This window comes from Pteropus alecto, unplaced genomic scaffold (genome assembly GCF_000325575.1).
Source record: "Pteropus alecto unplaced genomic scaffold, ASM32557v1 scaffold86, whole genome shotgun sequence".
NCBI lineage: Eukaryota > Metazoa > Chordata > Mammalia > Chiroptera > Pteropodidae > Pteropus > Pteropus alecto.
The window spans coordinates 17,733,552-17,758,765 of NW_006442109.1; the positions used below are offsets into that span (position 1 = coordinate 17,733,552).

Consider the following 25,214-nt stretch of genomic DNA (forward strand, 5'->3'; position numbering starts at 1 on the left):
GCTCATGTAAACAGTTGGGATGTCCCACATATTTTCATTTGTCTATTCCACTTACCAACTAAATTATGATGTTAGTATATTTATTACAAAATTATTGTTGATAAAGGGAGAGGCATGATCAAAGAGGCACACTTAGCAAGCCACAAGTTCTAATGTGTGTGCTTTATATGTCTCAAAATAACTTTGTATGCATTGCTTACAGCTTTATATTCTGTAACATGAAACTTGCCTAATCTTCAAATGTTAGCTTTTTTTTTACTTTTGAGGTAGTGATATACACACACACACGTACATATATATATCTTAATAAATGTAATGTGTCTATAAAATAATGAGACTGCTTCTGGTGTCTTTAGTCAACTGTATCTAGTGCTTATAATGAGCAAAGCACTGTGAAGCTGTCCTGAGGAAACAAATGAAAAATTCTTGCTGTCAAGGAGTTCACAAACTTTTATAGAGTTAGATAAAATTAATGAAATTGAGGTATGGAGGCATATTATACATAGTGGCCTCAGTCTGGAGATGTTTGGGAAGGTTTCATGTGTGGGGTGGCCTTTGAACTGAACTACTGTTTTTAAACTGGCTTTTGAAGGATATATGAATTTGTCAACCAGATAGGACATGCCACTCAAAGGGAACTTTGATTTGGAGCTGTGAAGACATGCTACTTTAAGGAGAAAATATGCAGATCTTAAGGACCTCGTTTTATGCTCAAGGACTTGCTTTATTGCACTTTAGGTCACTGGAGCAGCCTGGAGGATTGGTTGGAAAGGGTGAAGCTAGAAGCTGGAAGGTGGTCTTTAAAACATTACAGACATGAGCCTGATAAGCAGGAGTGGAAAGAGGGAGACAGTATTAAAATTGGTGATATTTCTTGTGAAAGAGAAGTGGAGATTAACATTGATTTTCAGATTTCTGGGTTGGGTCACTAGTTAGATATTGATACCTCTAAGATAAGGAATGCCAGGTTTGGGGTAATGGGAATTGAAAATGAGAACTGCGCTTGGAGGTACCTACTGAAATCCAAATGGAGAGGATTAGCTGGCCATTAGTTATTGTATGACTCTCTCTCTTTCCCAGACTATGTGTGTAGAGATAGTCTAGGCTGAGGTATTTATGAGACTTCTGGGGAACACCAATCTAAAGGGTTGTAGGAAAAGAAGTCTCAGAATGACAAGACCAGAAAGTAGCATAATGAAAATTTAAAGATCTCAAGGAAAAGGAATATATAGGTATGTCAAATGCTTTATATAAAGGACTGGATTTCTCGGCTGGCGAATTGGGTAGTCAGCCATAGGTGGTTTATGGACTGTTTCAAGTGAAGTAGTGACCAAATCCTGATGGCATCGTGGACTGTTTCAGTGAAGTTGTTACAGAAGTTTGATTATAGAGGTTGGGGAAAGCAGTAAATATAGAAATATAGACACTGTTCATGAACCTTAGCTGTCAGAAAGAAAAAGATTTTGTTTTCTTTGTAAGAGATGTATATACATATTTCTGCTGAGGGATGAAATCAATGGGAAGGGATTGGTTTTTAAAGAAAGGAAGGAAAATAATGGAAACACATCTCATTATTTTATTGTCACATTTCTGTTTTTATCTGTTGAGTGTTTCCTTTTTTGCTAATAGTTATGTTTGTCTATTTTTTTCTATAAGATAAAAGTATAATGCTCAATCTTTTTGGCATGGTTATACCAGGATTATACTTCAGATTAATTTAACATCCTTTTTTCAGAGTATTCAGATAATAGATTAATGGAAAAAAAACATTAAAATTGTTTCTTGTTTAAATAAATTCAACTCGAATAACATAGATGAAAAATGTGTTTACTGCTTTCAGTCGACCAGATAAAAAGCAACGTATGGTAAATATTGAAAACTCCAGGCATCGAAAACAAGAGCAGAAGCACCCTCAGCCACAACCTTATAAAAGGGAAGGTAAATGGCATAAATATGGTCGCACTAATGGAAGACACATGGCAAATCTCGAAATAGAGTTGGGGCAATTACCTTTTGATCCTAAATATTGACCGTCATGATTAAGTTAAAATAGAAAACTGTAACAAACATGGATGCTTTCTACAATGTTTGGTGTTGAAACTAAGATGAAATTATCAAGATAATGTCTTTTTATCATTTCTAAGATGACTTTACATTATTACTCAGAAGCATCAAGCAAAAGCTTACTAACCTGCATTTTCTTGTAGTTTAGCTTTGCTGAATATCTTTTTGCAGTGGAAATGTTGAACTGTAGTTTTGTTAAGGAAGCCAGGCATGCAACAGATTTGTGCATGAAATGAGACTTCCTTTCAGTGTATGAGCTTAAAGCAAGCTCAAATCATACATAACAAAGTGTAATTAACACTGATATTTGTGTTAAATTTGCAGTAGAGCTTGAGAAAAGTACATTGTGATGGAATTTCTTCTTTAACATTTTATAATCTTACTCTTGCTTCTTGTCTTTTTGTGGGTTCAAGAGCCCCGTTGACTTGTGAAGAATTTGCTGCCTTCTTATGCACTTGCTGACTTGTTCTCTTGTGAAATTTCTTGCACATCTGAATATTGTGGAAGAAACAATAAAACTACGTCATGAGGAAAACTAAAGGTCTATTTAAAATCTGGCAGTGTATTAATATGTGATTTTATACTTTGTGATATTTTTCATACATTTCCTCAGTAGTAATATTTGGTAAAGCAGTTCATAGTGGGGTTTTGCTAGTTCCATGAATCTTACCCAGTGTTTGCTAGCACATTTTAAGCAGCATCTGAATATTTCTACCCAGTAGTTTCTATATCTCTGGGAAAGATCTAAACACAGTTCAGACTTTCATCTTCTGTTGAGTTTCCCTTTTAATTTCCGTTCATAGACGTATATGTGACTTCCAGTTCGACCCTCTGGCAAGTGAGTGTGAAAGAAAACAGCGGTTCTCTCGTAGTTTCTTGAAATTAGGAAAGCACTTATTTCCTAGAAGTAAATAAATGTTTGAGTAAATAAAAGCTACATTTTGCTGAGTACTGTTTTAAGAATTTTAGAATGGCCTATTGTGATTTGCGGCTCTACAACTTTTAAAAAAATAAAAACAATGTCATTTCTTAAATTAACTCATGGTAAGTTACATATACATATGGAATTGGGGCTGATTTTGACTAGGGAAAAGTTACCAATTACAAAATATGGGGGATAAAAGGGACCATAAAAAAGTTAGATTGTCTATTTACCTGCTAAACCTAAGGTAAGATAAAATACTGTTTTCCCTTTTTTTCATGTTTCCTTACCTCCTCCAAAATGCTGAAGATGATCAAGTGAGTAGGTAATGTTGAATTGTTGTGAAACTCTTTATACAACCAGTTTAAGGGATTTAGATAAAATATATCTGCTTCATCAAGATACTGACTTTTTCCAGTCAGGTTTGGGGGACATTCAAGAAATCTCATTGGAAGTGGGTAGTGGACATGGCTATAAAAAGAAAGTTACCATTATAATTACAAGAAGTTGTGAAAGTTTTCAGATTACTCTTAAGATACATTATGTTAACATAACAAAATGTAAAATCTGAATCTAAACTGAGTTCCAACTAAGGTGAAGAAGCAAGCCTTTAATGCGGTTTCTCAAAGATGGAGAATATGATTTGATAGCATGTACCAGTGCAGGAGGAGCATAACCTATAAGTCCAAACTAAAGTATGAAACTCCATTTCAAGATGGGATGGTAGATCAAAGCTTGGGGGACCTAATATTCTCTAACACTGATATGGTCTTCCAGGAATGTAAGGGGCCTTTGAGACCAAGTAGGTTACTTGTTAACAAGAGAGTAATACCCCATAGGTTTATTAGGCAAAGTAGAAAACTGGACATGAACCAGAAAGGATTGTTGCTCTCTTCCCTTTCAGCTCTGAAAGGGGATGGATCACATCCTTCAATGATAAAGTTTGTGGTTTTTTGTTTTTTTGATTGTTCTTATATAAGTGAGAGTTAGTAATAAAGAGCAGCATATGTTCACTGATTAGCATCCAAATAAGTAATGGTTTTATTGTGGCATAGAAAGACTAGAGTATATATTAAAAAGATAGATTGATGAATTATGACAACACTAGTTGCATGGACCATACAGAAAGCCATGTTTATAACTTTGCCTCAGGAAAAATTAATAAAAATCAATATGTGAGAGGTGTATTTTATCTATGAAATGCACGTTTTCCAAAAGTGTTAAATTACCTTAAAAGGATGTCAACTTTGACATTAAGTTGACTATGCACATGAAATAGATTGTTTAAAGCCAGATTAAGCCAGATTTTAAAGAAAAGCTGTTTGCCCTTGTACCTTTCTTGGGCAATTGGTAACTAATATAGCTTCCTGAAATAATAAGCATAGGGCCAAATGGATAGATACCCAGCATAGTTAAGGCAATTTTAGTGTTACATTCTCAGAAACACTTAATTCAAGCATTAGGGTATTATCTAACTGAATTCCCTAATTTTTTTTGGCTATACAACTGATATCTAAAGAGATTAAAAAGACTCATTTAAGATCAGGGCAATAGCCCAGTAGTAAATCTGGACTAGAAGCTAGTGTTTTGAGATTAATTCAATATTGTATACACATAAGGTATTTGTCACAAAGATTTGTAGTGAGATCAATGATAATTTCTTTACTAAGAAATTATCAAATAATCTATAAAATATACTATATTTAAATCAGGTAATTTAAATATAAATTTTAAAAAAGATCGAAGTTAAAAGTATATGATTTTCATTGACAACATAGTTCAAATGGTTTGTAAAATTCAGCAATGAATAAATGTGGAGTTTTAAATTTCTTTTAATCATTTGATCAATGATCAATTTAAATTCAGGAATCTGAAAGGAATTTTAAAGTAGCTTCATTTTCTTAATAAATAGCAGATAGTGGAACAACTTTTATTACCTATAAAAAGGAGTAGAGTGGCAAGGCATCATTACAAACACCGAAGCTGCAGATTTATTAGGATTTTTGTAACAGAGTTCTTGAATATGAGTCATGACATCAAGAGTACCTCGTTGATGAACTAAACCAGTATAGAGAGCGAGAAGCATATTTGATAAAAACAAGAAACTTAGAGCTGGTTTCTTCCATGTTTTCAGGTGGTTTAGTGAATACCCTGTATGAAGATAGACATGAAAATAACTTCATCTATTCTAAGACATCTGATAACATACAATTGACAGTTAAAAGCAAATTTGGGCAAGAAATCTTAGATGCTCAATTTTGTTCCTGTATGAATATTTTAGATAACATTATGTACAGTGCATTCCATTCAGTAGTTGGAATATCACACAGTCATTTCACATAGTGCCACTAAAAACAGCTGATTAACCAAAGAATATTATGAAAAGTGTGATAAAAAATGTAGCTAGATCAAGAAAACCAAGCTTATGTTTAAAACTTAAATCTAAATTTGTAAGATGTTGGAAATGGTAAAATGAAGAACCTGCTGAAGAGGATGAAAACTAGAATTAGCTTTATCAGAAACTGAAATAGGATTGCAGAAGTTCTGCTATCTAATAATTCCAGCCACAGATAAAACACAGCAGCAAATACAACTTGAAAGTGAAGTGCTTCTCTGGGTTGACAGGCAAAAACTGTATCTACTTAGTGGGCTCAAATTACAAAATGCTTCAGTAGTCTACTCCAACAAGGCCCCAGAAGGGGGAATATTCAAGTTTACCATGGGCCTCTAAAGTGGTTCACTCATTAACAGTTTGTTCATTCACTAGATGTTAAAGTTTTACCAGAAACTTAACAGCACTACAGACAGATACAATGGTAGAGGTGACTAATACAAAACTGGAATACATGGTGGCGAATGTAAAAATGGCATTCTGGCGGAAATGCTGGAAGAAAATGTGCTTGTCTTCCTAGCTTCTTTAGTACTGAGGGGAGTCTTTTAAGTTAGGTAATGCTTATATTATTTTGTGGTGATTTTCACTTTGAAACTAGCTCATTTTAGGATGGGTCCTTTTAGTGAAAAATGAATCTCTGTATTATTTGGAGAAATAATAAAATGTTGGGAAGAGAAGAGACGAACAGCCTTGAATTTGAAGACTGAAGGTTTTCAAACCATCTGACCTTGAAAAGTTTCCCAAGGGGATTTCAGAAATTGGTGTTGCTAAAGGGAGAATTGTAAAGATACAGATTGAATGTTAGACTGAACCACAAGAGAAGCCCAGAATCCATGGGTTTCTTATAGAGAAACAGTATGGTTTCTTTACTATTTAAAAGAGATAATTAAGATTCTAATAGCTGCCATTCAGTAAGTCTGCTTAATTGTGCATACAAATAAAGAGATGTAATTCTCACTAAATGGATCTACCCTAAAATGAGCTAGCTTCACAAGGTGATAGAGTCACCACCAGGTAATGTATTACCTAATTCAAAATGTGAAACCCCCCTCACAATTACTGAACATTCTAGGAACACAAGTTTTCTAAATGTCCTATAAAACCACTTACAGAAATCTTTGTCTCATGTAGTTTCCATGACAACAAAGACTGAGTACGAACCCTGGTGACTACCTGTCAGAATATAGTCCCCTTCATTTCACATAGTAGCTCTTGATAACTCAATGCTAAGTAACATCCCAGAATATTGAATTTGCTCCTGTTATCTGGGCCTACAAAAAGATATTTAAAGTGGGAATACAGAAAATCTCTGGAGGAATTTATAAGTGTGATAATTATCACTGGGGAATGGGACTAGATGATTAGAGGATGACACTGATGGTGGTTTATTATTATTTTTTGTACCATGAGTATTTACTTTTATAATATACTAGGTTCTTACCAAATCACTCTCATCAGACCTACTGTTAAAAAATGTTTTAAATCCTTTCTGTCCTAATTAACTACTCTCCCAGGTAAAGTCTTAAAAATGAGTATATAAGAAGGCCCCTCATGAGTTAGTTTCTTTTACTCAGCCATATCTCCTAATTGTCATATATGATTTATCTTGATACACACAATCACTTTTAAAGTTTTGGATAGTGTGTTGTTCTGTATTCTTTAGCAATGACTGATGAGTTTCTTCTTACCCAAAGGTTCACTGTAACAAAGAGGATGAGAATTGAGGTTGAAAACACAATCACTTTTAAAGTTTTGGATAGTGTGTTGTTCTGTATTCTTTAGCAATGACTGATGAGTTTCTTCTTACCCAAAGGTTCACTGTAACAAAGAGGATGAGAATTGAGGGCCGTACATAACTGATCCTGTCAAACACTGAGAGGTAGCAAGGATGCATCCTAGTTTGGGCAAGAAATATTAAAACCAATGTTAAGAAAAAAATCTCTCCCAAGTTCTATGAATTAGAGATATTTCTAAGTTAACATTTTCACTTTTAAATATTCCTTGAGAAAACTGTTAGGTCAACTTGATTCCGGTGTTTACATGAGAAAAACAAAGGGTGGTTTAATTCTGGAATGGAATGTTCAGGAGAGTGGGCCTGGGGAAGAACCATGTGAGAGTATTGGGAACAGAAGGAGGTAGCAAGAATTTTATATTGCTACTTTGCTAAGGAAATAAGCTATAATTTCATCTTCCATAGTGAGAAGTCGATAATACCAAAACCAAAGATCTTTATGCAATATTAGCATTTTATTTAGAGATAAATATCAAAATAACCACCTAAAAGTATGATTGCCTCTGGGAGTGGGGCGGGGGAGAACCGTTTTTTTAAAACAAACTCCTTATGAATGACTTCTGAAACAATGTACATGTGCAATTTTGATGAAAAGATTAGCATATAGAAAAATAAAGTGGCCTAATCGAGACAAGCAAGTCTGCATTGGCCACTGTGGCAAAAACATTCAACAGAAACTCAACCCAGAACTGATAGCAAGTGCTGTAAACATACCAGCACAAATCACAGGTTCAACCTAAGAATTTCAGTGTTACTAGACCAATGGCACCTTTCTTTTACAGATAAGGAAACTGAGGCACAAGGTTATACAGTTCACTAAGGATCAGAGCCAATCACAGAAGGTATGTTTTCTAGAATTAAGTTCTACTTTTGGATAGGACTGAGGGAAATTCAAACTAGGCAAGAAAAGTTGCCACAGATTAAAAAAATGGCCACAATTACTCCTCTTCCTATATTCAGTCCCTACATGAGCCTGAAGTTTATTTCTCATCTCTTGAATCTGGCCTGGCTTTGTGACTTGCTTTGACCAAAAGAATGGTGCAAGTGACAGTGTGCCAGTTCCATGCTTGGGCCTCACTACTGTTTCTTCTCCTGGAACCCTGCCTATACCCATTGAACAAGCCCAGCTAGCCTGCTGGAGAATGAGAGCACATAGAAGAACTGAGGAACCTTAGCTTATAGCCAGCTGAACCCCAAATGTGAGAAACCAGCCTCGGTCAAAAGAGCTGTGTACCCCATCTGCAGCTGATCACGTGTATAAACTCGGTAGAGACGAGAACTGCCCAGCTCAACTATAGACATGTAAGTAATAATAAGTATAATAAGTAGAGTTTTAAGTGACTAAATTTTGAGATGGTTTGTTACACAGGAGTTGCCAATAAAGTTGTCATGTTTATATAAAATCAGGCCAAAATAGATCATGCAAGAATAGAATAAAACTGACATTTGAAGTATAATATAACTCAAGATTTCAGGTAGTTAGAAAAGGCTCAAACTGGATTATTTAAAATATCAAGAACTCCAAAAAGAACTGTTATCTGACATCATTCCTGACTTCTGTCCAGGTGAGCTCACTACTTAATTGTCCTACTGTTGGAAACTGTTGGCATTAAAGAGTTCTGACTCCTAAGAATCAAAATCTTTTGGTTCACTCAAAAACCTTGGGTATATGTGTCCAGAGGGAAAGATCACATCCTGTGAGAAGGTCACGGGTTTTGGTGGGTCTCTGTCCTTTAGGGGTCATTCTGAGTGGAAGCAGGATGGAGAAAGGCTGGTTCTTGTCCATTACAAAAGGAGCTCTTCAACTCTCCTCATCATTTTATCTAAATCTTTAGGACTGGGAACAAGGGATTACTGGGACCCTAACAATTAAAGATGCCATCTTTTGGACTGGGCATGAGGTGCAGAAAACTCAGTTTTTCCTTAAAACACTTTGTAAAGACACCCATAGAAGTGGAATGCTGGAAAAACCCAGAGTATAAAAATGGAATCAAAACAACTTCCTAAATTAACCAAACCAAATACACATGTATTTGTCTTCTAGTAGTCTGGCAATGTTCACCTGGGCAGAAACCAAACTTGATTTAATTATAACTCAAGCTGTCATAAAAAAGAAAAAGTTAAAATATGCATAGTGACTCATTTTATAAAATATGAATAAATGTGCTCTGGTAAATGGGCCCACTATTCTTAAGACTTGCAAATAGATGCCTATATTTTTATATGTGTCTGCATTCGTGTATAAAGTAATGACATAAATTAACACCGGTTTCAGCACTTAAGATGTATAAATATATAGCTGTGTATGTTTGTACCTAAATTAAAGAGAGTACGTCTGAGATCTGTAGGACATAATGTAATCTTGGTCAAGAAGGCTGCTTAACTGGTTTTTTTTGAGTTCTTTTTTTAAGTAAAAAGTGTGATACTATTAACTCCTTAGCTTTTCCCTGTTTCTAGTCCCATTGATTTCTTCTCTCTCCAGTCCAATGACTTTTTTTAGTGATTAATATTTGAAGGAGACCAAAAGTCACTTATTCTGAATTAAACCTGAAGTTAATAAAGTTTCAATTCATGATTTTTCCAAACCAAACAATGTAAAAATTCATATTTTCCAGAGCTGAGTAACATAAAACTTGAGAAGTCACATGTAAAAAAATTATTGCCAAGACTTACAGGAAATAATGGAGAAAAGGCCAAAAATAAAATCAGGTGTGAATCACTTTAAAAACTGCATATGCATTAGAGTGAGTCTTAAAGCATTAAAAGCATTGAAAACTCAGTTTCAGCAGCTATAAACATATTTTCATTTGTGGAATGAAGAACTTCCTAGTTTAACCATAAAGTAGCTATTCTAAAAAAGATATTCCATTACTTTTTAGTGAAAGATTTCTAATAGCTAGAAACACCACCACCAAAAGGTGCTTTGGATATTGGATCTTTATGATTTTATCTCACTTTACAGAACGTAGGAAAAAGGATATTTAGGCTGCAAAAAAGAGAATACTGCAGTAACATAATTATTTTGTAATTAAGAAGCAATTCTCTTTCAGCCTAGTTGAAAATATTTTAGAGTTTAATGAGTTTATTGTCTTCTATTTCTATATATTTTTTCTATTGAATAAAAATACTTACCACAAAACACCATACAAAATGGTAAAACTGAATAGATAAACCTGAATTCTTTGTGGCCCAACATGCTATAATAAAACAAAGATATAAAAAAATATTATTTTTACATATTATATGATAGTTTGAGATTAGTGTCTTTAAAATGAAATAATTAACATGACCTGTTTTTCTGAGTACTGAGACTGACTTTCATGCTTTAGGAATTAGGCGATGATGTGTTAAAAGTAATTCTAATATTTGATATCAATGTCTAATGTCAATATTCTAAAAAATGGATTCCTATTACCAAAACAAGTCATATTACTCAAATTTGGAATAAAGATGCATATATTTTCATTTAAAAATATTTCTCTGGTTCTTCAATACTTAAAATTTTGGTAATCTCTGTTTTTTAGGCGCAAATGAAACTTGTTCAACTTCTTAAAAATTGAATGTAATCCTTGTTAAGGTAACTATACATATCAGAAGTATTCATTCTACCTAAGCATCAGCATAATTACTGCCTCTCTGTTGCTAAATAATCTTCATTAACAAATCACAAAAAAGTTACTGCATCTCCAAAAGATATTTACTTTTTGAATAATTTCTTGGTTAAATTATGAAAGTTAACTATTTAAATAAATAAAATCTTACCTATATACTAGCAGTGTCCACAGCACAGTCACCAAAAGTATCCGGTACCTCTTTGGGGCTAGAAAGCAGCCATGAATGAAGAAGGGTAAGTGAGTACCTAGGACAACTGGAAATCCTTGACTGAAGTACCAGTGCCATGGATGAGAACCATAAAATGTTCCCAAATTCTGCAGCACGTTAAATCTCAAAAAATTATATTGAACCAGAGTCCACTGGCATAGTTGAAGGAAAGAGAAATAGAAACGTATTAGTGTCAAGTGTGAATCTTTGGCATTAATGAATTTGACATTGAATTATGAATAACGTCTAAAACCCAGATAAAAGTTTACATTGATAATTTTGAACAGTGACCATATGAAATCATTATTTTTTGTGTTCTAAGTATTGTTAATTTGTAAAACACTAGGTTTTTGAGATTTAAGAAAGTATAAATAAATGTTTATATTTTGACAATGTAAGTTTTACATACAATTAGAGCTATAGAGAATCCTAAAAAAATTTTTATGACAGTGTGTGTGTTATAACCACATCAAAATTTTTACTGCAGTACCTTATATCACACATTACTTATTAAGATAAAGCTCTGAAAACATTACAGGTGCAATTATGGCACAAAGCAGATAATAATTAATAGCAACAACAGCTAACATTAAGTGCTCACTTGTGCCAGGCACCATTGTAGGCACTTTACATGCATTATCTCATTTAATCCAACCTTGTGAGACATGTACCATAATCATTTCCAGAAAAAGAAACTGGCAAGAAAGGTACATAACTTGTCCTGGGTCACACAGGTAACAGGGCACTAAGCTTCATGCTGTGGCAGTCTGATTCCAGAGCCCATAAGTAACTTAAAAACAGAGAACTTAAAAACAACTAACAGTCATAAGTTTAAAATGTCACACCAGTGCTTGAAGAATAGAGTATTCTGGTTAATTTGAATTCTGAATGATTACCTTGAAGTCAATTAAAATTATTAAAAAATCTAACCTCTATTGCTACAAACCTTATAAAAATGCCTGGACTCGAACTTCAACTAGGAATACTCAATTTTGTTATCTAATAGAAAGCACAGCAAATTGAACCAAAGGCATATGCTAGTAGTTTTTTTTAATGTATCCCATATTATTAAAAAAATGATTTGCCTACATTCTCAAATATTCATGGACTGATTAAAAAGTCAGATTGAGTTTTTAGTGTAATAAATATTTTACCTACTTGCCCAAAAAACATACGATCAATTATCAGAGACCAACTCAAAGTGACAAATCTGAAAAATGAAAAGAAGGGTGATTAACATTCTGAACTTACTGAAAATCCAATATTGGCATATGGCTTTGCAAGTGCCTTGCATCAAAAGCCATTCTAAAATGCTTTAGTGTTACCTACTGAATATGGATTTACACATTTTGAAGTCTTTCATGACAGGAGCTGCATTTAAGGAAATTTAAAAAGTAATAAACACTGCGTTGTCTATTTCTGCATTACAAATTACCCCAAAACTTGGCAACTTACAACTATGAACATTTTTTATCTCTCAGTTTCTGTGGGTCAAGAATCCAGGTGCAGCTTAGCGGGGTGTCTCTGGTTCAAGGTCTCTCACGAATTGTCAAGATGTTGGCTGAAGGCTTGATTGGGGATGTTGGGGATATTTGCTTCTAAGCTCACTCACATGATTGTTGGCAGGGCTCAGCCTCCCACATGTAACCCTCTCCTTTAAGACTAAGTCATGATATGGCAACTGGCTTCCCCTGGCTTGAGCCATCTGAGAGTGAGACAGGAACCCAAGGTAAAAGTCTTTATACCCAATCATGGATGTGACATCCTTTCTGCCATATTTGTTAGAATTGAGTCAAAATGTCCAGCCCACACTCAAGAGGATTATACAAGAGCATGTATATCAAGAGAATGGGATTAGTGGGGGCCATCTCAGGCGGCATATCAAAAACATATACAGAAAAGTACACTATAAGTCTTCATGAATCATCACAATATGAAAACAAACTGTAACTCATACAGATCAGGAAACAGAGCATTATTAGTACTTCAAAAGGCCCCCTCATCCCTCCAACCAATCTCCACTCTCTTCCCAAAGGTGACCAGTAACTATTCTGACTTTTGATAGGGTAGATGTTTTACTTTTTGAATTTTACAAAAATAGAATCATGCTATATGTACTCATGTCTAGTTTCCTACAATCATGAGATTTAACCATGTTTTTTGCATATTGCAGTACATTAATTTATAATACTGTATAATATTCACTGAATTTATATGCCACAGTGTATTTATTCTGTTAGACACTGTGCTTCCCTTTTTTTTTTTTTAGCTATTATCAACACTGTTATGATCATTCTTTGACTCGCCTTCTGATTCCCATATATGTACATTTCTGTTGAATACATACTTAGTATTGAAAGTAACTGAGCACTAGGGTATAGTGCGATTAGCTTTAGTAAATACTTAGTTTTTCAAAGAGGTTGTATCAATTTATATTCCCACAGGAATACATAAGTGTTCTATATCCTTTTAAGCCATTTGGGTAGATGGACTGTAGCACTACTTACCCTACAGGTAAAAAATGATGTAGAATAAGATCAAGCTTTCTCTGTTCTTGCCAGATATGTCTTAAGAGCAAAGGTATCCATGGAATGATAGCTGTGGGACGAATTATGAAGGCAAGTGCCACCAGGGATGAGTACTTGATACTAAAACAAGGAAAATATATTGTCAAGACAACTAAGAAATGAGTTTAGAAGTTATCTACTATTTACACTGTGCTATAACTTTTTTTTGTTAGAGCATTTTCTTTTTGGTATAAATAGCTGTGTGAAGTTGGGAAAGTTACTTATACTTTCTCGCTCTTAGTTTTTCTCATCTGTAAAACGAAGTATTATCTAAGGTCTTTTCCAGCTCTAATATCTTACTTCTAGTACTTTCAAATAAGCAGTTATTTTTTGTTTTAATGTTTGTCTTGTTTGTTGAAAGGTATACTAACTTTTAACCACAGAACTTTCCTGATAGAAAAATGATCAAGTCACTCACAAGGCTATAAGAGAAAGTCCATAAAACCATTCTCTAGCAAAGAAACCAAGTGCATTTAAATAAACATTAGGATTATTTAGGCTATCATAGGCTTCTGAGTCCATATGAATTTGTTTTGAAAAGGTAAGCTGCTAAATTTATCCAACTGAAAGATGTATATGTACAACTGATAAAAAGCCTACTATACAAACCTATATGATCATGGATAGAATTGTGGACTTTTACTATTAGGATTTCTCTCAATAAATGGCTACAGGAGATTATGCAATAGTTTAATCATGGAGACTGCAGACAGGAGATTATTACCTGGATATATACTTAACCCTGTGAAAAACTAAAAGCTAGCAAAATAAAACAACTTTATGGCACCATTATATATCTATTAACTAATAATTATGAAGACTTTCTAATGGTGAGGATGTAAGAGCAAGGATTTCAAATTTAAATGCTTATAGAGATCACGTAATACAAATGAATGATGTAGTCCACATAAGGGCTTTAATGTTATCATGAAGGAATCTTGACCCAAAATGTTAGGACTTCTGTTTTTTCAAGAGAAACCAGAAATCCAGATGTTATGTAAGATCTCCTAATTTTAAAACTTTGCCAAGTAGTTTACTAAAAAACAAAAACACTGTGCAGGTGAAATAAAACATATTTGTGGCTTGCTCTGACTTGCAGACCATCTAAATTGCAACTTCTGCTCTAGTGAAACTCCCTAGAGGATGCCTAAATGTGTATTTCTTAACCTCACTCCAAATTTTCAGACTTCGACTTCTTCTCATTCCTGAATATTGTCTACATTCATCTCTTACTGGCACTCAAAGTGTCTCAAATAAGCCCCACAACTTTCCCTCAAACTTATTCAGTGTTTAGTATGTAAGTTAACAGTATCACTGTTTCTGAGTCTTAAAATTTTAGAGTCACCTTAAATAACAACTTCTCATCCCATACTTTTTTTTTTGTTCCTTTCTCATTCCCACTACCATCATTTTACATCAAGTCCTGTCACTTGTTTGGAATCTTTTCGTAGTCATCATAGTCTTTGCATTCCTTGGCCACCCAATCCATTCCCTAGCACATCATCCTATTTTACATTTAGGAATCTTTTGAGTCATCATAATCTTTTTTTTTTTTTTTTTTTGTATTACTCAGAAATATTCTTTAACAACATTGTCATCATCAGTATTTCCTAAGCACTTTGTAATGGGGTTCTGTGCTATACAATTCACATAGATTCTCATTTAATTCTTATGAGAGTTGTTATTCTCATTTTACAGATATAAATGTTTAGATATCCTCATGCCAATTTAAAAATCTTTCATTATATGTGCATTTTTAAAGGAGTTTGCAAAATGTCATTTATCGTCAGGCCAAGAATAGTACCTGTCATGTGAAGAATGCTTATACAGTGGTCATTTGTCCCACATAACCTTTCCTGATGGAATCAGGGGACAGCATCTGAGCTGAGGCAGCTCATCTAAGGCTGGCCAGTGTGAAGGCTCCATCCAAATAGGGACAATGATATTTAACAGACCTAATCATATTCCTTCAAAGTAAATGTGAGATACAGGGAAAATTGGGCAATTGGTAGTGAGAACAGAAGTGGACAGAGCCTGAGAAAGCCTCAAAATGGTGGATAAAACAGAGATTCATAGACTGGCCTATAAAAGTACTACGGAACAACAGGCCATTCCTCAAAACTACCTTACATTCTGCATAACCTTCCAATTCAGTTGTGTGGCTGAGATACTCTATAATTTTAATCTAGGCCTGGCCATAAGGCTAAGATGCCGATCTTCCTTATTTTCACTTTGTCTTAAATAAAGTCCTCCTCATATAGGTAATCTAATTGAATGCCTATTTTTGCAGTCAAGAGTCTAATGCAGAAATGATCTTATTTCATCCAACCACTTTTTTATATAGGAAGAATGGTCGCTAGCTTCTTAACTAGACTCAAATTCTGGCTTTCTCCCTTTCATTATATCCTAAATACTGATTTTACAAGAGAATTCTTCCTGAATCAGATCTGATTATGTCATGCCTCTCAAAAGCCTACAATGGTTCCCTACAACTTGTAGAATAAAGATCAAATTCCAGACAAGGGCAAAGTCCCATTCCAGCCTCATCCTTATTCTTTTCTTCTCCCATACATCCTACCATACATTTAGCTACTCTGGACAACCTCCCCAAAATACAGTGAAGCTCTTTTACAGTGTTGTGCCTTTGCTCATGTTCCCTTTGCTCGGTATTTGCTTCCCAGTTTATATATACCCAAATCAGGTCGATATGTTTTCTATCTGCTCTTCTGGATCTGATCTCTCCACTCCACCTGCTCAATGTACAGGGAGGCTGACCTGTATGGGCTATATCAATGGGTTATCTTGCTTTCTGGCTGCTGATTGACTTTGGCTAACAGGAGCACAGTAGAGTCAAACTGGGCTCTTGCTCTGGCTGAAGGCTGGTTGTGCCTGTCTCCTGTTGGGGCCCTCTCTTAAAGTTACAGCTCTGCATGAATTCCAGTAACCATTTTCTCTCCTTGCTCCTTGGGGCCATGGTGTAATAGAAACTTCCTGCTGTGGGTATTCCTGGGGCACTATGGTGCCCCCTTATTGGTTTTTCTAAACATTGTCTACACCTTTGTAAATAGGCATTTTATTACCTTTTCCTTAATTTAATTACCCACTTTTAGTATATCTGTTTCATGCTATAATAAATATATCAACTGAAAATCTGTGGTTCTAATAACCTTCATAAACATGAGGGGTCCACTAGACATTACAATATGTTGATATTTAAGATTTTTCAAAAGCATGCTTTAGAGTTTTGTATATTAACAGTAATACATCTCACCTGTTCATAGACTTTGAACCTTCCAAAGGATAGTAGAAAAGAGCAAGTATAGTGAGAACAGTTTCCATGGTGTTTGTAAGAGTTCTGGTACAGCAATACCATGTGAACCAAGAGCATAGCTGGCAAAAAAACTAAGAACAATTATGAGCAAACAGAGATGGGGTGGGAAATGAAAAAGCTTAGTTATCTTCTATGGAAAATAGTAAGCAAGTCTAAATACTGGAAAAACCACATCAAAAGGTAATTAATGTTAAAAGATGGCATGTGCAGACATTGTTTTTAAGAATTTATATCAAACACAGGTCTAAGATAACATCAGATCTATATTCATTAAAGTTAAAAAGTATACTTTCAGGTACATTTTTATGGCATTTCATTTTATTTAAATCTCATTTCTCATTAATAAAAGACATAAAACACACATTCTTTGATGTAGTTTATAGAGGATTGAAATTCATAACTAGGCCCTCCCAATCAATATTCCTCAAATTGTCTTATATTACTGACAAATATTCTGACTGTTTTTATTGACCTTAGTTTAAAATGTTGCCCTATATCTTGATGAAAAATTAAAATGCAAGTGAAAAAACATGACATATCAGGAGACATCATTAAATTTTAATTTGGAAATTGACTAAATTAATAAACCAGTTTTGAAAGAATATGCAAACAGAAGCATCAATAAGTCTACAGAAGAAATATCTTAGAAGAAACCTGTTAGCTGAGGCGAGGGTGTTAAACGTGTACTTGCTTCCTATCTCTTCAAATATAGCCTTTAAAAATTGTTTCCAATTTTTGTGGGTTTAAAGGCTTTTCCTAAACTAGAAGAACCTAGTGCTGCTACTTTGAAGGAGGGAATTCAAAGGTATTATGCCTTTGCCATTTTAGATTGAGCCTTCGGCAGTATATATAAGCAGAAAATAAGACTGTTTTATCCTTGAGTCAATTAGCAAGGACTCATTTGCTAAACCAATCTGCCTTTTTAATACAAATCAACATGCTACCTGCAGAAATATGTCCTGTTAATCTTTAAATTGTTAATATTTATTAATAATTATAATTACATCTAGAAATGTGTTGGTAATTTGGAACATATTTTCAAATAGAAACAATGTAAAAAGCGTAGTAAGATTTCAAAGGTGGCTCAAATAAGCTTTCTTAATTTAAGAAAGAGCCAAAGTGAAGTAACAACAGTACTACAACCATTCTTTGGGATATGGTTTAAATGGGAAAATCCATTCCAGATTTGAATGGGAGATCAGAAATCTATCTCTCCACTGTGAAATAAGCCAAATGACAAAAGACAGTCTTCTACGCCACATTCTCTCCCTTACAGAGTCCAACTATTTCAAACATTCAAACCAGAGGTGAAAGGGTGCTCCAGTGAGAAGCAGTATTTCTCAGGATGAGTCTCAAGTAGCTGGAAGAATAGAGAACAGCATTGAAAACAGCTGAGGTGATTTGTGATGTAGGCAATGATTTAGAACTATTCCTACTGAATTTTATGGAAAGTTAGGCAAGGACTCTGACAGTTTTGAGGTGTGAAGATACTTGCAAAGCCTGTCTCCTAGGGTTAAGCTCATAGGGTTTGATGGCATCAGTGGCTTCTACTGCTTAGGACTCAGTCTGGAGGAAAGGTATGGATGGTATGCATCATTTGCATCTTACTGTTTTTAATTATGGAAGTACTTCTATAAAGTTGTATGAGTTGTTTTTTGAAACTTTTGATTATCGATATTCCTTGTGCTTCATGCTCATAGGAATGAAGTAAATTAAATATAGTTTCTAAAGTGTTTAAGACTTACCACCCATTTTGCCACTTGCTGATTTTCTAGTTGTTTCATTAATGAGTAAAGCCTCAAGTCTGCTACAACAGACAGAACTGCTTGGGCAAGTCTAGGAATCCAAATCTTTGTTTAAAAAAAAAAAAAGATGTTAAAACCATCTGTTGGTTCACACTGAATTATAAGAAATTAACAAGCTGACCCAACTATCAATTAATTGAAAGCCATTCTTAGTACAAAAATAGATATAATATATTCTATTATTCTGCTAAAATACCTGTATTTCTACAAAAAATACATTAATTTTTTAATGTATAGTTAATTAAGAGATAGTTTTATAATTCTCATTATATATACATATTATAATTATATATTATATAACCAGGTCATGAGTGGGCATATATGTATTTAGTCTTCATAAGTACATATATTATATATATATATACACACACATATATATTACATATTACAACACTCCTAATTCTAATTTAAAGGCCAGCAAACCATTTCATTGTGTTAAGGGTTTATTTTAGAAGCACATTTAGTTATTTTGATTAGCATAACAATAGGTAATTTAAAATGAAACCTTATAGTACTGTGTCCTAGGTATTATACTAAGTACATACTTGATATCAGTTCATTCAGTCCTCCAAATAATCTTATGAAATAGGTACTGTTTTATAAATGAGGAGCCTGAAGCACAGAAAACTTAAGTCATTTTCCTAATGCACAGCTAGTTGTGTGGAAACAGGATTCAAACCCAGGTCTGCCTAACTCCAAAGCCTGTGCTAAGTTTCACTACTTTCCCATCCTGCAATATAGATGATAAAATACAAGTTACTTTTTTTTTTAAAGCCCAAGTATTCTACAGTTATCGAAACGTATTCAGATGAGTAAACTTATTTAAGAGTAAACTTAAAAGAAATGAAAGAGTAAGTAGTATATTACAACTTAATTACAGTTAGGAATTCTAACGCTATATATTAGCATCTTTCCGGGTTTTTTTAAATATGTCATAGTTATCTTTTAACAAAATAACACTTGCTTGTAGAATACAATTTCATGTTGGTTTGTTCAAAAGATGTGTTTCTAAAAACATGTAAATTTATATTTTTGTTGAGTCAAACTTAAAGCTGCTTAACTTTCGATTTTCAATTGTCAGTGGCCTCTAACACTTTAGCTTTATGTTCCATTTCTTTGTTAATAATCTGTAAATATTTAAATCTTAGAATTTAAGGAATGCTATACTTCATAATTTCAATTAAACTGTGCTCTGTAAAATGCAGTAAAGGGCACCTATTACATACCTTCTGTTTACTCTGCATAGAGATCTATAAACTTCATCCTTACCTCCCAGGCCTGAAAGTAGTTCATTTGAAAACCCAATTTGGCTACATATTTAATATAAGCCAACAGTATGAGGTAGCTACTAAAAAACTAAATCCTTGTGTACTGAGAGAAGCATAGTATTAATGAAGTTAATGGTCCCACTATACTATTCTGAACTAGTTACCCTAGCTTTCAATATTATGTTCAGTTTGGAGACCCACATGTTAAGATGGATATTAATAAATTATGTCTAGAGCACACATTATCTGATTATGAAGTTTAGAACTGGAGATGTTTGTCCTGGATAAATAAAACTTTTTGAAGGGTTGTCATGTAGAAATACTGAATTTAAAAGGTAGATTGTAGCCCAACACAGAAATAAGTGGAGTTGTAAATTCCCAGTTATTAGCAATGTCTAAGATAACCATCATTTTCCAGCTCATACTAAGGATTTGACAAGAATTAAGTAATAGTTTCACACAGTTTCTGGAAAATAAAAAGTAGTGAGGTAGGGAAAAGAAGGAACATGCCAGGGTTAAACTCTAAGGATAAAGCCTATGTTGGCAGCTTACCATTCTATTCTCCTGTTCTTTAAGGCCCTCACTCCTTCCTTAGGCTCCAGGAGCCAAATGTCCCTGTGCCATCTTCTGACTATTCAAAGCCCCACTGTGGTACCCCATTCATGTCTCCTTTCTTATCCCTCTTTCTGCTCACATGTTCTAAACCAGTGCTGTCCAGCAAAAATAGAATGTGAGCCACATAGATGATTTTAAATTTTACAGTAGCCAAATTAAAAAATAAAAAAATTGCAAACAGGTTAAATGAATTTGTTATTTTGTTTAACCCAATATATCTAAATATATATCTAAATGATATCTAAAATACCATTTCAACATTTAATCAATAGAAAAATTATAGAAATATTTTACATTCTTATTTTGTACTAGGTCTTTAACGTCCACTTCTCAATTTGGATTAGTCACATTTCAGGTATTCAAAAATCAATGGGTGCTTAGCGGCTATCATATTGGACAGTGCAGCTCTAAGCCTTCCCTCATTGTGTGCACACACCTTATGCAGTTTAGAGAGAAGCTATCTGGAAAGATCATTAGGCTGTGAATAGGTAGACTTATGATCTAGTTTTAGCTCTGCTTTGAACATACTGTGACCTTGGTCTATGTACTTTACTTCCCTGACCTTCTAGTTTCAAAATTATAAAATCTATATTTTAAAAAATCAATATGAATATGACTGACTGACTGATAGCATCCTAATGTTTCTTTACCTGGTCAAGTTCCAAGTAGACTGAAGCTTCTTTTTTTGGGGCGGGGTGGGGTAGAGGGCCAAGGGAGGTTTCCTTTTAATCACAAAATGGCCAGGACAGTCAGCTACAGGTTGAAGGCAGAGTATAGGTCCTGGAGGAATAGGAAGTTTTTCTATCTTGAAGACCCCTTCATTTATAATAAAACCTACTTCCTGGGATATAAGATACCCTTAATGACATAATGTATATCTGCCCATGGTTCCAGACTTTATGGATACCCTGCACGATCTACATGCTAGTGGGTAGCTCTGGGAGGAGAAAAGAATATTCACAGCTCCTAAGTTCCACTTGTGTCAATGGGAGAAACTCTGCTGCTGCTCAAAATTCTCCTTCCCCTGGATCTTTCCATGAGAAGTATCAGTTTCACAGGTATGATCCTTGTTTCCCAATAGTGGGGAATCGAATATTGCAAAGGGGAGGGTACAGTCTTGCCTGGGGGAAAAAAAAAAATCCCAGAAACGTAATGCCTCTCAGGCTTCAAAAACCGCTCAGGATTTAGACTGCCTTTGGAATTCTGGGGCACTTGCCTAACAAAATGGGGAAGGCCCAAAGTTCTGAGCCTAACGACGATAGCTTAAAAGATCTTGGCAGTGAAGTTTGAAACTTTTGCACCATTAGTTCTTTCTTTGTACCCTCTCCTGGCAAATGACCCCAGAAATTCATGAGCCAGGAATTATAACCCTACTTATTATTGATACCTAATTACAACGTAGTACAAGGATAATGCATATCATTTAATTTTTGTCAAATTAATTTTTTCTGAGTTTTAAACACTAAATCTTGAGTGGGCTTATATGTATTTAGTCTTCATAAGCTCATATAACATGGTCTTCTACTCACAAGTTAAGAAAGCAAGATAGAACACTGTTCTCAAGTGATTCTTAATGAAGGATGTATACTTCTACAGTCCAAATAAATAATTAATATATAATGTAATCATTCTGAAAATCTTAACAGGATTGCTCCCAGCAGGACACTTTCATGCTCGGTCTTGTGTTTTAGCACACAATGAAAAGTTACACATCTTAGTATGCCTTTGGAACCCTAGATATAGTCAGAGTTTGGCAATAGTAGCCTTTTAGAAACAAATTTCATGATACCAATAACATCATTTAGTTAATATACATTAAGCTTTAAAAAAGGATGGAATAAATCTATTTTTAACAACTATTTTGATTACTTTTATTTAAACTTACCAGCAACTGAACACTATCTTTCCCCAAAAAATACAGAATCTTGTAAATGCTTGCAAAGATTAAGGGGTAAGTATAACCCCTCAACCTTTCTGTCCATTCCCAGGTCAAATAACCATAATTAGTAAAATTAAGGACTAATGTTAAATAGCATTGAAATAAAACCTACTTTCATTTCCACATATAAAACTTTTATTTTTTGACAAAGCAGCTTAAAAACAGCATTTTATACTGGATATTTAAATTAAAAATGTAATTGGCCAACTAAACTCAACTTCAAGGCAGAAATGTGATTTTTACTTCATTTATATCCTCCATAGTACTGAGCACTGGGAATATGTGCTATAGGTTAAGTCAAGTACATATAAACATCAAAGAAAGATACAGAAGAAACATTAGTATAAAATAATGGATACTTTGATAAGTTAAAATTATTTGGAGAAAATATGAAAGATTGACTGAAAATGTGTAATAGAAACTGACACAATTCCTAAGATAAATATACATTCCAGGTCTGGAAAAAAATTACAAAGGATATTTGAAAACCATATGATGTGCAACTTCAAGAGACTGCCAGTACTCATCTGGAACGAAACTTGTCTGGACTAAAAAGCAGTTACATATTCGTAATGCTATGGTAAATAAGACCAGATAAATGTTTTCCCCAAGATGATCTGAAAAACAAAATATAAGGTAATGTGACACAAAAGTCATACAAGTTCTGCTTGCAGAACTAAAATATGCTGCTCTGGTTGGCCCCTTGCTTAGGCTATGTTAAGGCACAGTAGTGAACTCTGCTCCCTCCACACTACTCTCAAAGTAGACCTGGACCAAGAGTTACACAAGGGCCAGAGCCTCAACTACTGAGTGATTACCACTCCTTTCATCTAAGCAATCTTTCTTACAACTTATTGTTTAAAGAGATTAAGATAAATACTGAAAAAGAGATTGGGTTAAGTAAGTAAGGCCTTAGGTGGATTAGGTTATTCTATATGTGTATCTAACAGAAAGAAACCAGCTAACATTATTAATTTAGGAAGCAAGTCTTTATATAGGTGCCAAACAGTTGCATATAAAATGTTCCTCCATACATTTTAAAATAACATTCACTCATGCTTACTATATGCCATGCACTGAGTTCATTCCTTTACATGCATTATCTCATTTAATCCTCAAAATAATGCTATGGGATAGATATGAGGAAACTGAGGCTCAGAATTTAAATTCCTTGTCCAGTTCAAAAAGGTTATAAATGGCCAAAAAGCATTCAAACTCAGGTCTGTCTGCTGTCTGCCCTGCTCTTAGTCACAGATGGACAGTCTATAGGCTGAATACAGAGAATTTTTTAAAATTTGAATTTGGTTGCTAACATTTAAAAAATCAGATTTTATGTTAAAATTTGTATTGCAGCATTTCAAAACATAAGATCTGTTAACACAGAGCTCAATGAGAAACAAATGACTGGTACTGAAATATAGAGTGCTTTGACTTATTTAGCTCTGCCTGTCTGGCCTGAGTATTTTGAGCCTGCAACCTGCCTCTGATCCACTGTGAGTCTCTACTATCATTCTGGGTTCCTGCCATTCTCTTTCCTTATTCACACGAAGCACATTTTAAATGTCTCTCGGACAAATGGTACATTCAACACAATGTACATGCCCTATCTGAACGTTCACCTACCAGAAACACTTCAAGAAACCTTCCTACAGGACTAAATATGCTGTCGGGAAACTGTTCTTTCCTGTCCCCCCCACCCTCCTTTACTCTGTGGACTGGGGCAGAAGAAACAATACTCAGAACTGGCCTTTGAAACAACTCGAATACCTAAAAGTTCAACTGTAAGTCTGTTGAAAGTATGGTAATTTACTGTCGTTACTATGCTTTACCCTGACGGGATCCAACTTCTAACAAGGGGTAGGTTAGGGGAAGAAAGCGAGAGAGCTCCGGTCCAGCAGCCTTTCCTGCCTCTCCTCCCCCGCAGTCCCCGGTCACAATCCTCCAATCCTCACTTTTCATTTAGCAAAAAGGTTTTCCCCTTTTTTGGTCTCAGGTTTCCAGAGGGGGTAACTAAGCATTCTTTTCATACCGCCTACACTGTCCTTGGCACATAAAGGACGTCCAGTCAATATTTACTGAATGAATAAGGAGTCCATCTTTATATTAAATACCACCACCACCACCCCGCGACAGGTAAAAATCCCACTTGCTGGGGTGATTCTTCTCCTCTCTGCATCACATTGCGACCAAAGTGAAGGAAGAGCCGGGCAAAAGAAACGGGGTGGAGTCAGACCTGGTCCCACTGAGGAATCAGCCCCTCCGTAGCTGCTAAGCCTTGCGTAACTCCTGGCCTTAGTGGCCCGGCTCTAAAATCGGGGATGGACACACCATACCTACTCACTTTACACAACTGCGGGGAGGAAGGCATAAAATAATGCAGAATACAGTGCCGTGCAAGCGGCGGGAATCGAGAAGCCCGTTTGGCGCGCACTGCGATTTCTTGGCAACCCCAACCCAGCAGATGGAACCCTTGGTCTGAGTCCGCGACTTCCCGCCACCTCCTCTTCCCTGGGCGTCCCCACCCCTCACTCACCTCCGCGGAGCCCGGTGCTCTTCTGGGAGCTGAAGTACAAGGCCGACTTTCTCTTTCGCAGCTTCATTTTCTCGTGAGAGCAACTCTGGAGACCGCGGAAAAAGAGCCTCCTGTCACCTGGTTCTCGCTCCATACTGCATCTACTCCGGCCTCCGCTGAGGATT

At 35.0% G+C, this 25,214-nt stretch overlaps 2 protein-coding genes across 6 annotated transcripts in view; one reads left to right on the forward strand and one right to left on the reverse strand.

The window, feature by feature from the left end:
* CCPG1 (cell cycle progression 1) overlaps nt 1–3,012 on the forward strand; it is a 39,141-nt gene extending 36,129 nt beyond the window's left edge. The window contains exon 9 of the mRNA XM_006920341.3: nt 1,841–3,012. Coding sequence (XP_006920403.1) covers nt 1,841–2,030 — 190 coding nt within the window. The 3' untranslated portion in view covers nt 2,031–3,012. The remainder of the gene's footprint in view (nt 1–1,840) is intronic.
* Nucleotides 2,413–25,214, reverse strand: PIGB (phosphatidylinositol glycan anchor biosynthesis class B). Of its 5 annotated transcripts, XR_003042694.1 has the most exons (13): nt 25,051–25,214; nt 22,999–23,134; nt 22,464–22,581; nt 18,636–18,740; nt 16,831–16,961; nt 13,500–13,640; nt 12,151–12,202; nt 10,933–11,144; nt 10,303–10,367; nt 4,924–5,137; nt 3,277–3,457; nt 2,735–2,965; nt 2,413–2,555 (listed from the first exon to the last, which is right to left on the reverse strand). XR_003042694.1 is itself a non-coding variant. In XM_015595913.2 (12 exons), the coding sequence occupies exons 1-12, from the start codon at nt 25,181–25,183 to the stop codon at nt 2,828–2,830; spliced, it is 1,614 nt and encodes a 537-aa protein (XP_015451399.1). In that variant the 5' UTR covers nt 25,184–25,214; the 3' UTR covers nt 2,607–2,827. The 5 variants fall into 5 exon arrangements, 4 of the variants coding, with proteins under 4 accessions (XP_015451399.1, XP_015451398.1, XP_024894706.1 ...); XM_015595913.2 differs by lacking the exon at nt 2,413–2,555 and having other exon boundaries at nt 2,607–2,965; nt 16,831–16,949; XM_015595912.2 differs by lacking the exon at nt 2,413–2,555 and having other exon boundaries at nt 2,607–2,965.

What these genes read in the sequence shown, in the direction of transcription:
- PIGB (XM_015595912.2), bottom strand. Translation starts at nt 25,183, where the DNA reads ATGGAGCGAGAACCAGGTGACAGGAGGCTCTTTTTCCGCGGTCTCCAG. An exon ending in ATCGTATGTTTTTTGGGCAA is followed by an intron (nt 11,145 to 12,150) that starts GTAGGTAAAATA and finishes CAACTATGCCAG; the next exon opens with TGGACTCTGGTTCAATATAA. An exon ending in ATTTTGTATGGTGTTTTGTG is followed by an intron (nt 5,138 to 10,302) that starts GTAAGTATTTTT and finishes ATCTTCATACAG; the next exon opens with GGTATTCACTAAACCACCTG.